Source organism: Ustilago hordei, assembly GCF_900519145.1.
Source record: "Ustilago hordei strain Uho2 genome assembly, contig: UHO2_contig_14, whole genome shotgun sequence".
In the NCBI taxonomy this organism is placed as follows: Eukaryota; Fungi; Basidiomycota; class Ustilaginomycetes; order Ustilaginales; family Ustilaginaceae; genus Ustilago; species Ustilago hordei.
Window position 1 is genome coordinate 377,484 of NW_024545255.1, and position 12,727 is coordinate 390,210.

Here is a 12,727-nt window from a genome sequence, read left to right on the forward strand (position 1 = left end):
CTGTGCGAATGAGTAAGGAGTGTCTGATTCGATGCGATGCGACGTGGTCTTGCGATGGACTTCAAAGCGCTCGATTCGTTCGATGGGATTTGGAAGGTATGCTGTGGATGCGCTGAAACAAGTCTTGATGATCGCAACAAGAGTCTCTGTAGGTGGTGAGCAAGGAGATGGCATGTCTGAGTGAGAGAGTGAGAGAGAGAGACCGCTGCCAAGCGCGCACACACACCCACACACACACACACACACACACAGCCAACCAGGCAGAGCCAGCAGAAAAAGGAGCGCGAAATTGTTGGTAAATCCCACAAACAAAACACGTCCCCTTTCCTCTCTCTCTCTCTCTCTCTCTCTCTCTCTGTCTCTCTCTCTCTCCCTCCATACACTTTCGATCGAGCATGTTTGTATTCGTTGCATTGCAAATTGCAATGCTGCTCTGCCAGTTTGTACCGATTCTGACTTGATCGCTTTGACGACACCTTGGCTCATATCTTCGTCAACAGGCCATCGTCGCATACATAGCACACAACCATACAGAGAGATCAAGGATGAATGGAAGGAATGCATTGCAAAGAGAAAATAAAATAAAATAAAATAAAATAAAATAGCGCCTGTCTAGGCGCTTCAAGTGGAGCCCTTGGATCGAGCGACTTGGATCCCTTCATATAGATTTCGAAAGACTCTGAGATGCAAAGTTGCCACTTTAGCAATCCTGTCCGAGAGAAGTCTGATTTCGGCTGCAAAGGGCTCCAATCCTGCTCGAGTGAGGCTTGTGTCCCATGTCGTGGTGCCGCTGGCACTTGCCGCGGCTGGTGTTGCTCTCTCGGAGCTGGTGGTGCAAGTAGAAGCGCGGTTCGAGTCGCTCTTGATCCTTTTCGCTGGAGCAATGCTGTCGTGTTCAAGTTGGACTCTCTTCAATCTATCAGCCACCTCAGTCGAAGCAACGCTCGAGGGGGAGCAAGAACAAGGCTGCAACGCATTGCGAACCTTCTCATTAAGCATCCCAAGCACAACATCGCTTAATCGTCTCTGACAGATCTTGTGTAGTGCTGAACCGCTACGCAAATTGGTATCCATCCACGAGTTGAGCAGTTTCTGTGTCGCAGCCGAAGGTGCAGCCACTTTGACGTTGCTAGGATCACTTGCTCCACTTCTGGCAACTTGTTGAGCTGCCGAAGCACGAGCTGCGACCTGCAGCAACACATTTTGCATCGCTCGTCGCCATCTTGGGTGGTCCAGTTTGGCAAATCCACCCGCACTGCCCAGGAACAACTTGCCATCCACTCGACTGCTTCCAGCAGCGGTAGGAGTGCAAGGCAAACTACCTGAACTAGAAAGACAGAGATTGGCGTCATTGACCAAACACCAGATCTCTCCTTTGATGCTTTTCAGCTGCTTCTGCGCGATACTACCCACAGAAGCGGCAAGAGGGCCAGCATCGTCCAAGCGAGTACTGCAGAGTTGACGAAAGAGCAGCACTAGCATGTAGACTATGGTGAGATCCGAAACGTCGTTGTGGAACGTCATCATTCTGTACGCGTCCAACTGGAACGTCTCCGGGTAGTGCGCGGCAAATGTGTTGTTGAGCGAGCAAGACGACGGAGAAGCTAGAGGGGTAGCCACGGGCGAAAGGACGGGGAGAGATCCGGGAACGTCCAAGATGAGCTGCAACATGCCAGAGTTGAACGCTTTCACCACTGCTTCGCTGCGCGAGGTGACACCGCTGTTCGAGCAAGGACAAGTAGCGAGAGCTTGCTGGATCCAAGCAGTCGTCTTGTCGAGAGACATCTTGCCCTGTTCGATCTGCTCCTTGAACCAGCGGATCTCAAAGTCCACGGCGGTCTCGACAAGGAAAGGCCTAGCTGATCGTAGCTGGTGATTGGCAATGTCGAGTTTCATCAACTCCAAGATCTCGAAACAGAGACGGAGACCTTTGCCAATGTTGCGATCAACGCAGACCACCTCGACCATCTTTTCGATGGCTTCGTCACGCATCGGTGCGCAGTGAAGCTTCAGAATCGAGCCCATAAAGGTGATCAGTGCGGCAACGTCGAGCACGCCGTGCTGCAGCTCTTGCGAGATCAGGTGCGGGTCCAGCGTCTGTGCGATGAGCTGGTGGTGCCTAGTGGCCCAGCTTGTCGATCCAGTCGATGCAGAACAAGTGGAAGCCTTCTTGTCCGTCCAAGAGGACTCGGTTGCATCACCATCTGCCTTCTGCTCGTCAGCCGACGCGGTGATTGCCTCTTCAGACTCGACAAGTGCTGCATCAGCAGGATAGTTGGAGGGCAAGATAGACAGACAGATCGTGCGAAGTTCCTGTACAAGTAGCGGGATACGTGATGGGATACGTGATGGGATACGTGATGGGATGCGTGATGGGATGCGTGATGGGATGCGCGATGAAGCCGAGCTAGGCGCTGCACCATTAGCACTCGGTGTAGGAAGGTCTTGCTTGGCAGCGGCTGTGCTAGAAGGATGCTTTGGCTTACAGGTACAAGGCAAAAGCTGACCATGAGAGAAAGCAGTGCAAGTGCAACCGGTCTCGATCTCGCGCACAACCGCAGTCCAGTACCTGTCACCAGCCTCTCGCTTGCGTCGTCCTCGCTCACCATCAAAGTTGGGACGGAACTGGACGTTAGGATCAAACACAACATCGTGACGGAGCTGAGGATTCTTGAGAATCTCGAACAGGTCGAGCTCGCGCAAAGTGTGCCTGGTGATGGGAGGATGCAGAGTCGGGGTGAAGATAGATCGCGAGCGCGAGCTGCCAGACGCTGTTGGATAGCGAGCAAGGTTGAAAGCGAAACTTTTCGAGAGTCTGGCATTCGAGCCTTTGCTAGAGGCGTTGTGACCTTGGCGGCCCTGTCGTGAGTGGCAAGTAGGCCAGTGAGTGGGCAAGATGAGACGATGGTGCGATGGCGCGGTGATGTCCAAGGTTGCTTTAGCGCGCAGATTGGGAAGACTCTTAGCGCGGATGAAGCGTGGCCTGCGAGAGGAGGATGCAAGTGGCTTGAGAGCAGCAGGAGGAGCCTTGGAGGCGAAGAAAGATGCATCCGCTGCTGCGCTTCGGGTGTCAATGCTGGCACTCGATCCGGTCGAGGGGCCAACTCTCGAGATTCTGTGCGAGACAACGAGGTTGGTTCGATGGCTGGAGCTCAGCGCTGGAACTGCAGGCAAGGGAGCAGCATCCTTGACTGCTTGAACTTGCATTGCTGCGTGATGGGTATCAGCTTTCGAGGACAAGGCTTGCACAGCACCATTGGCCATGATACCTTGCCGAGTCTGGGTGGCAGTAGTGCAACTTTGACTGTGCGTCTTGTGGAAGGGAATGCCGGCATCCCTTGATCGCCTGGCCTCGTCCATGTTGGAAAAGCGCATCTCTGTGGTAGTGAGGGTGGATGCATCTTGAAGTTTTCTTCGCTTCGCGGTTGGGACAGGTTGAAGCTGGAAGACTTTGTGCGATGGTGTTGTTGGTTGGGCTGACTGAGCACAAGTAATGCTGGCTTGGTTTGACAAGGAGGATGTTGGCAGCCAAGGAGGAGTGCTTGCGGATGCAGACAGAGCACTAGTGGAAGCATCTGATGTGTTGCTGTGCTGAGCAGCATGCGGCTCGTTTGAGAGTGACAAAGAGTCCGAGGCATGGTTGATGAGCTGCTTCGGAGGTGTGGAAATGTTTGGAGGTGGGATGGAAGAGGCGAAACATGGCGAGCGGTGGGTAGATGGTACCTGGTATCCAAAGTCGGACAAGCAAGGCGAAGGAGAGATGGCTCGCTCTGGACTTGGGGGAACAGAGGTGCTCTGGAGAGGAGTAGAGCGGTGGACTGAAGCATTCGTTGAGTGCTCAAAGGTGGTGGTTGAGGCTGCAGACTGCTGCTCATCACGGCGATGGATAGCTATTGGAGGCGGTTGCAAGTGGCTGTGCGAAGTGGCCTCATTGATGTCGCTTGTGACGATACACTGAGGCTGCTGCGATGATGAGGAGAGTGGCATGAGAAGGTGGGCGTTGGAGCTGCGTGGATCTCTTCGGTCTTCGATTGGCTGGACGTAGTCATACTCGACAAGGATGGAATGGCATCGACGCTGTTCTTGCCAGTCATGGAACTGGGTATGGGAAGTGGCATTCTGCAATGAGCTGCTGCCGGAACAAGAGGCGTCTGCTTTGGAGTTGGTAGCTTTGGAGTTGGTAGCAACAGGTCGAGCAGAAGCATCCGAGTTGTCGATGGTGGTGCGTAAAGTGGAGGCTACTTGCGAGGCGTTTTGATGTATACCATCTTCGGACGCGTGTTCCGATGTGATCGGTGACGATGGCGGCTGAGGTGCCATGTTCGGTGCCGATCCGAAAGCAGCCGTCGAGAGTTTCCGTTTGCCTCCCCTTGCTGTTCCCGACGGCACAGGAGCAGCAGCGGAAGATCCGATGGAAGGCGAACGTCGGATCCGATCCTCGGCCGATGCATCCATCGTGGCTATATTCTACCTGTCGACGAGGTTGATGTCGACGAGGTTGATGTCGACGAGGTTGATGTCGATGAGGATGCCAACGGGCACAGAGCTCTTGAACAGCTGTGTCGCTTGTGTTTAGGTGCGAGAGACCATAGATCAGGTCGATGCCGGTCTCGAACGGTGGCGGTGATGATGACGATAATGCTAATGACGATAATGCTAATGACGATAATTGCTAATGACGATAATGCTAATGATGGTTGCGGTGGCAGAGAGAGTGGCTAAAGTGTCAATGGCCAACAGCAGGGACGCAAACGAAACCAGGGCGGGCAAGAAGGCATCAGCAGCCTTTCTTTTCCTGAAAGCCGGCGACCAGCACCGGTTGGGGCTTAAGCAGGAGGAGCGGGCGCAATTGCAAGTGCAGGCAGGCAGTGAGCGAGGACGACGCCTTGATCGGATCCAGACAGTTGTAAGACAGCAACATTAAGAGGAGGCCAACGCCAAGGCGAGAGCGAAATGCAAAAGCGAGCCCTCTCTCTCTGTGTGTGCGTGTGTGTGTGTGTGTGTGCGTGAGTGTGTGCGTGAGTGTGTGCGTGAGTGTGAGTTGTGTATGAAAGTGCTACCGCTCCTCCTCCTCCTCCTCCTCCTGCTGCTGCTGCTGCTGCTGCTGCTGCTGGAAGGTGCGGATGCAAATCAACGCTACGCTGGGCTACGCACGCTGGGCTACGCTGGGATCACAAATGCAAGAAAAGTCAGAGAGCTGCAGGGCGGCGTAAAGCTGGCGCCTTGGTCTTTGCCTTTCTTTCTTTCTTTCTTTCTTTCCTTCCTTGGCCTTTTTGGCTCTCTGTCTGGCGTTCAGTTTGATGCCTCGCAAGTTGCTGCTCTTCGCCTTGCTGCTCTAGCCAAATTCAATCTTCTCAACCCAAATTTTGGCGTTGAAATTTGGTTTCATTTTATTTTATTTTTTTTTTTTTTATTTTATTTTTTTTTTATTTTTTGGTCAGCCATCTGTTCTGTAGCCTTGAATCTGGCAGAGTGGTTCTGCCTCTCTCTTGCCGCACATCCATGAGAGCCAAAGGATCCTCTCTTTACCCTCCGCTTGTCATCCAGCCCGCACTGATGGCCAATAGAGGAACAAGTCACGTGCAGCACCACATCCCCTGACTCGAATAAAACCCTCTTCGAGACATCGACAACCATGCTGTGTCAACAATGCTGTGTCAACAGTGCTGTGTGAACATTGCTGTGCTTGGTGCTGAGGGTGCTATGATCCCATGCATTCGGGTTGCTCTGCATTCAAGTTGCTCTGCATTCAAGTTGCTCTGCATTCAAGTTGCATCTGTGATAAGCACTCTCTGCTCACACAACTAGCAGGTTGCACTGTTCAGATATTCCTTTGGAAAGGCAGAGTGCCAATCAGACCATCGACAATCTGACCCACAAGGAAATTTGGCGTCGTAACTAATGTAAGCGCTGGCGTCGGCGTCGACAGTTAAAGTCAACGAGGCGGGCTGTCGATGAAAACGGTGCCTCGATATGAGTTGCATTGCATATACATTTGCCTCGCCTGTGTCTCTTCAGTGTTCGGCAATTGGAAATTGTGAGCACTCACGTGACGACAAGTCATGTGATGTCATCCGTGGTTAAAGAGTTTTTGCCAAGTCACCTCGCAGCTACAGATGCTCTCTCTCTCTCTCTCTCTCTCTCTCTTCAGCACACGATGTCAGAACCATGTGGAGACCGAGAAGCTCCGAGTCAAGCTTCGCAGAGAATGCCACCAGCCTGGGGGCATGTAGAGAAGATCGCCCGGCCCGAGGATAGCGTTACTCGCTGCTGCCTTGATGTCCGACCGGATCGACACGGTCTTGTCAAAGACATCCATGCTTGCTGTGTTCGTCATCAGAGTCTCGGCGATGGAGGCCTTAGTCGTCGCCTTGTCGAATGCAAACTTGTCCTCACACGACGACAACGGCGATTGAACATCTTTGCGAGGGCACAAATGAGGCGACAAGACCCAAACTTCTTTGTAACCTACTGCTTGAACAAAGCAATTGTAGTAGGCATCGTGGTGCGGAGGCGAGATCGTTCCAGCGGGCCCGACCCAGAGGTTGGTTATCACTCCGTCTTCCGTGGCAGGTGGCTTGTAGTCAGGCCAATCTTTCGCGGCGGACGGACAAGTGTAGACGTAGTCCGGGAGGCGGTAGTCTTGCTGTAGTGCTGGAAATTGACTCGCCAGGTCGTGTTGGGCCATGTAGAGGACAACTTGACTCGATCCGAGGCCGTTCTCACTCTCCGAGTGCGAGTCCTCGTTTGGTATGACAGCTTGATGCCAGCGACAGTGTCGAAGAAAGTCGCTCCAGAGCATCATATCTTGTCCCCAATCTGCTCCTGTGTAGTTGGCGCCGACCTCGACAGGCACTACTCTGGCGGGACCTGCAGCCTTGAGAAGATGATTGACCGAGCACCAAGAGCCTTGCCCACCATCTGACTGCACAGCCGACCAACCAGTGCGCTGCGCATAACCACGAACGATAAAAGGCTTGGAGCGAACGCTCGAATCTATGCTTGAGAGATCCATCAAGGTGGGGGCTTGAGAGAAGTCATACTCGACGATACGAGAGTCTGCCTGCGATACCGTCATGAAAATGGGTTTCATTGACTCAGCTGGTGTCGTCTTAAGTCTCTTGCGGGCGCGAGTGTCGTCCGATGAGGCGCAAGGCTGCACTTTGTGCTCAATATCTTGAGGTCCCCGATCCAAGAGCCTGCTCTGGAGGGCGAGGATGAGTGCATGGCACGGCTGATGTTTCGAGAGCGAGGTGGCGCCGGCCACAATAAGCGCCAAATCAAGGTCGCGAATGCATCGTCTCAGAGTGGCCGTCTGATCTACATGACCGTCCGAGGGAATGCTGAGCGCGCAACATGCTTTCAGAAGCTGCGTGTCGATGTAGATCACTCTCCAGGCGATCAGAATGTCGCTATAGCTGAAAGTGATGAATTTCTGATCGCAAAGCCGCGACAATACTGAGAGCGCTGAGATCATAGACCGAAGCGACGGACCAGAGCTTGTGTTCGAGCCAACTGAAGCTGCAAGACACCTGAGTTGGCGTCTTGCCGCGGCAGCAGCAGCAGCATCGTCGACATCTCGAACAAGTGTCTCTCCTTGCTGAAGCTGTTCCAGGATCGCTTCCACCGAATTCACAGGGTCGGCATAGTCGGCGCCTTTCCGATCATTACCCATCGCAGCTATCGAGCGATCACTTTTACGCTGTCCTCATCTTGAAGTGATGGTGAGTAAGAGCCAGAAAGCAACAGCTGCTACTACTGACTTGAATATATATATATGTTATCGTGCGAATGGATAGATGCGCATTTTTCAATGGTGAGCGAAGGGGCACGTGACCAACGCTCACTCGAGTTAGGCAATTTAACATTCCTTTTCTCCCTTTTTTTCCCCTCAATTTCTCAGCCTCCTTTTCTAACAATTTTCACGCGTTTCTCAAGGGCGATAAAAGGGAAATAACTTAGCGTTGATATATGTATATGACGCGTGACAGAGCATGAGCGGCTGCTGTAAAAGTGGAGGGGAAATAGACCAAAAAAAAAAAAAAAAAAAAAAAAAAAAAAAAAAGTGACAGGGTGCCGAGGCACATTTTCAGAGCTTGGTTTAGAGTGTCTAGTTGAGGGAGACGTGTCAGCACTCCAATGGGATTCACAGGGTCCGCGGAGCGTTACGGAGCCCGTGGAAGATAAGCAAGTCATCAATGAGGCAAAGACACATATAGGTGGCAACTCATGTGGGATGCATAAGCATTGTCACACTAACATGCAGGAAGTGACAACACAGGAGTGACACAATGAATGGCTCAACACAGGCTAGCATATGTGGAAGAGATTACCAAGTATATATATGATAATGTACATAGAAGCTAGTAGATAAAATTAACAACATAACTGTGAAGATAAACAAAATTCCTCAACTGATTAAGAGTCTGAAGCTCGGCAGCTTCAAGGCACCTTGCCATCAAGATGCCACCCAGAGTAGACAGCATAGCCCTACTTGAACGCACCATGCAAGTAATCAGAGAGGTTCACACTGACTGGAACGAAGACCAAATCTTGGAGTGTGCTTTCTCCATGATGAACCTCCAACCAAATGTCAGCCAAGTCAAAAAGATTCCTAAATCAGTACTCAGCAATGTATCACAGATAGTCAAGCTCAATGAGAACAACTGGGCTATCTGGGAGCCAATGTTTATGGACTGCATATGACCCATCAAGAATGCAAAGCAGATCCTTACTGGGGAAATACCTAGCAGCCACACAGATTATGATGAAGAACTAAACAGTCACCTGTTAGGCCTTATTCTGTCATCATGTGACCACAGTCCTGAAAGCAGTATTCATACATACACTGTTTGAGAACAAGGTGAAGAGGAACAACTCAGCTCTACACTATACAAGAAGCTCAAAATAGCACTCACGATTAATGATGAAGTTAAACTTTCTGCCATTCACAACTGAGTACATGAGATCAAGTTATTCCACCGAAACATTGTCAACCTTGGAAAGGAACTAGACCGAATTTGGAATGATGCTGCAAGGCTGGGCAGTCGCATGGATGAAAAGCTCAAGAAGTCCACCCTCTACCACTGTGTCAAAGACAACTGGCTATACACTCAAACTGTAGACTCCCTCAAGGCAGCTCAACCCAGTTGCAATTATGAATATGCATATCATGCACTAGCCAAGAAATACCAAGAAGCTGAGCTTTCAGGTCACATCCAAGCCACTGCCAGAGCCACAAGCAACAGAAGTTCAACAGGCCAAATTGGTGAGCATAGGCAGGTTCTCAACCAAGAGGGCTACAATAGGGGTAGGTGTGACCCCACAAACCCTAATGAACTGGCCAAGTGCTATAAGTGTAGGCAACCCAGTCACATCGCAATCAATTGCACCGGCAATCAGGAGCAAGGATAGGGATTTGGGTGCACCCTCTTCATAAGCAACACTAGCAACCACAACCAAGACAGTATGTGGATTCTCGACTCTGGTGCTACACATCACATGGTATGTGATGAGGATAAGCTAATTGCTCCGATGCCAAAGAAAGGATTCATAGATACTGCCAGACATGAATGGTTGCAAGTACAGGCAATAGGAGATGCAACCTTGCAAGTTAGAGACATTAAAATACCCCTCACAGATGTACTTTACATTCCTAACCTTAGCAAGAATCTATTGTCTGTCCCAGCATTAACTGAAGACAGTGCACAAGTGATATTTGAAGAATCTGGAGCTACAATCCTCCAACATGACAGGAGCATGGTTAAGAGCAAGACCAACCGATGCCAGAAAAGATGGGAAGTTCACAGCTACTCCCTAGCAGCACAGCTCAATGACCCCCTTGAGGGCATTGATGATAACACAACACCAGCAAGGCCCGCAAGCCACACAATAAGCAAACTATGGCACGAATGATTTGGCCATCCAGGCAGAAATAAAACCCAGCAAATCCAAGCACACTATTTAGGAAGAGAAACACAGCTTGAGCACAACTCAAAGGACTGCAATAGTTGTAGTCAGGCAAAGCAAACATGTGCAAGGATGGCAAGTAGCAAGACAGAATGAGCACAAGCACCATTAGAATTAATACACATTGACCTAATGACAGACCTACAAGGCCACCCCAACTACCATCATGCGCTAGTAGTTGTAGATGACACCTCATTGTATGTATTCGTGAAACCGCTCCTCAGCAAAGCAGAAGCATTCCCCACCTTAAAAGCATGGATCAAAAGGGCAGAAGTAATGACAGACCACACACTAAAGTGCATCCATAGTGACAATGGAATGGAATGGTCAAGCTTGGCAGCAGAGGAATGGAAGAAAGAGGCGGGTTTTAAATGGCAGAAAACCACCCCATATGTCAGCATGCAAAATGGAAGAGCAGAGCACACCATCAGATCACTACAAGAAAAGATGCGAGCAATGCTCATCCAAAGATCAGTGCCAAAAGGTTTATGGCCCTATGCCATCATGGCTGCCAGACATGTACTTAATTTGACACCATCAGCAAATGCCAACAGAATTCTGTATGAAGATTTTCATTGCACGATGGCTCATGGCCTGGCAAAACAATTGCATGTCTTTGGCTGTCTCGCGTGGGTCCACCTCCCAAGGAAAGATCATGCAGGCAAGCATGGCACAAGAGCAATACCAGGAATCATGATCGGTTATGATGACAAGCATAAGGGATGGAAATTCCACACTCCAGAACACACACCATCTATTCAATGGAGTAACTCAGCTACATTTCATGAAGATAAAGGCTGGCATGATCGACCCAAAGAAAAGAGCCCACTGCAAATTGGATTTGAAAGTCTAGAGGCAGAGGGTACCAGATCAGAGACCATCGACCATGAGCCTGTATTGGAACCAGAGGAGATCAATATACAAGACCCGTCCTCACATGCCTCCACTACACAACCCATCAACACCATCGAAGACAACCAATCAGAAATTGCCATTGAAGACATTATTGGGGAGGCCGGCATGACCACCATGAACCTTACACCAACATTGAGGGAAGCACTTGACAGTGATGAGGCACAGCAATGGCAAGAAGCCATATGGAAGGAGTTAGATGGGCTTGAAGCCATGGGGACTTGGGAAATCATGGTCATACTGCCAAACACCAAACTCATCAACTCTAAAATCATCCTCCACCTCAAACTGGATGCTGATGGGATACCTGTCTGACATAAAGCAAGACTCATCGCATGAGGATTCACACAACGAGAGGGCATAGACTTTGAAGAAACCTTTGCACTGGTGGCACCACTTAGTGCGATAAGAGCCCTGTTGTCACTGGCAGTGGAGTGGGACTGGGAGGTCCATCAACTTGACATTACAATGGCCTACCTCAACTCCACACTCAAGCACATTATCTTTATGAAACTGCTGGAAGGGGCAAAGGTACCAAAAGGAAAGGCTTATTGGGTAGTAAAAGGACTATACAGACTCAAGCAATCAGGAAGGGAGTGGAACATGGAGTTTGACAAGTTCCTGCGGTGCTCAAACTTCCATAGACTTGATTGCATGCCATGTATTTACACCAGAGGAAAGGGGGACAACTTTGCAATAGTGATCATCTATGTTGATGACACATTGATTATATCTCCAAAACTGACAATGGTCGAACATGTTAAAAAGGAGATAGGCAAGAAGTGGAAGATGGAGGACAGTGGTAATGTATCCCATTTTCTCAGGATCAAGATCTCCAGGGATCGCAAGGCAAAGACTATGGATCTCATGCAAACCAGCTATGTCAAACAGCTACTAAACAAGCATCTAGATAAATGTAGAAGAAAATCCAGCACACTGCTCCAGGATATCCCAGTACCAGAGATGACAGCAAGCATAGCTGAGCAAAAGGAATATCCACAAATTGTTGGCAAACTCCTATGGCTGTCAAATGGAACATGCCTGGATATCAGCCAAGCTGTGGGTGTCCTCACACGTTACATGATGCAACCATTGAAGGAACATTACAACACAGCACAGAGAGTGCTCCAATACTTGGACAGCACTCAGGACATTCACTTGCAATATGGTAGTGACAAGCAACAAGATTTTCTGGTGGTGCATAGCAATGCAAATTGGGCAAGTGACGCCACAGCACAATGCAAGAGCTCGTCAGGGTCAGCAGTCTTCATACATGGAAACCTGGTAGCATGGAAGTCGGCACTACAGCACTGCACTGCCCTATCAGCAGTAGAAGCAGAATTCATGGCAGCAACTGAAGCTGCACGAGAAATTCTCTTCTTTGGACACCTCTTCAGGGCTATTGGGGTTGACATTGGTACCCCCATAATTTTCTCAGATAACACAGGCACCATCCAGGTAAGCAAAGACCCTGCACAACATTGGAAGTTGAAGCACATCGACACCAAATACCATTTCATAAGAGACAACATACAAGATGGAAAGGTCAAAATCAAGTACATAAGCACTGAAGATAACTTAGTGGACATCTTTACCAAACCAGTGGGCAAGGAGGCACTGCGATGCACCTGACAAGGGTTAGGACTGACACCACAACAAGGTACAGCAGCTCAGCAGCCTACTGCCTTGCTGCTGAGGGAGACCGTTGAGGGAGATGCATCAGCACTCCAATGGGATTCACAGGGTCCATGGAGCATTATGGAGCCCATGGAAGATAAGTGAGTCATCAATGAGGCAAAGACACATATAGGTGGCAACTCATGTGGGATGCATAAGTGTTGTCACA

At 50.0% G+C, this 12,727-nt stretch overlaps 3 protein-coding genes across 3 annotated transcripts; 1 reads left to right on the top strand and 2 right to left on the bottom strand.

Moving 5' to 3' along the window:
• Positions 1–621: 621 nt before the first annotated feature.
• UHO2_05599 (uncharacterized protein) lies at positions 622–4,455 on the bottom strand (the record flags this gene model as incomplete). The annotated part of the gene is made up of 1 exon (XM_041554770.1): positions 622–4,455. One exon carries the CDS (start codon positions 4,453–4,455, stop codon positions 622–624), a length of 3,834 nt encoding a protein of 1,277 aa, XP_041410704.1.
• Positions 4,456–6,160: 1,705 nt separating this feature from the next.
• On the bottom strand, positions 6,161–7,675 carry UHO2_05600 (uncharacterized protein; the record flags this gene model as incomplete). The annotated part of the gene is made up of 1 exon (XM_041554771.1): positions 6,161–7,675. One exon carries the CDS (start codon positions 7,673–7,675, stop codon positions 6,161–6,163), a length of 1,515 nt encoding a protein of 504 aa, XP_041410705.1.
• A 3,674-nt stretch (positions 7,676–11,349) lies between these two features.
• Positions 11,350–12,513, top strand: UHO2_05601 (uncharacterized protein; the record flags this gene model as incomplete). The annotated part of the gene is made up of 1 exon (XM_041554772.1): positions 11,350–12,513. The coding sequence occupies one exon, from the start codon at positions 11,350–11,352 to the stop codon at positions 12,511–12,513; it is 1,164 nt and encodes a 387-aa protein (XP_041410706.1).
• Between the last annotated feature and the right edge of the window lie 214 nt (positions 12,514–12,727).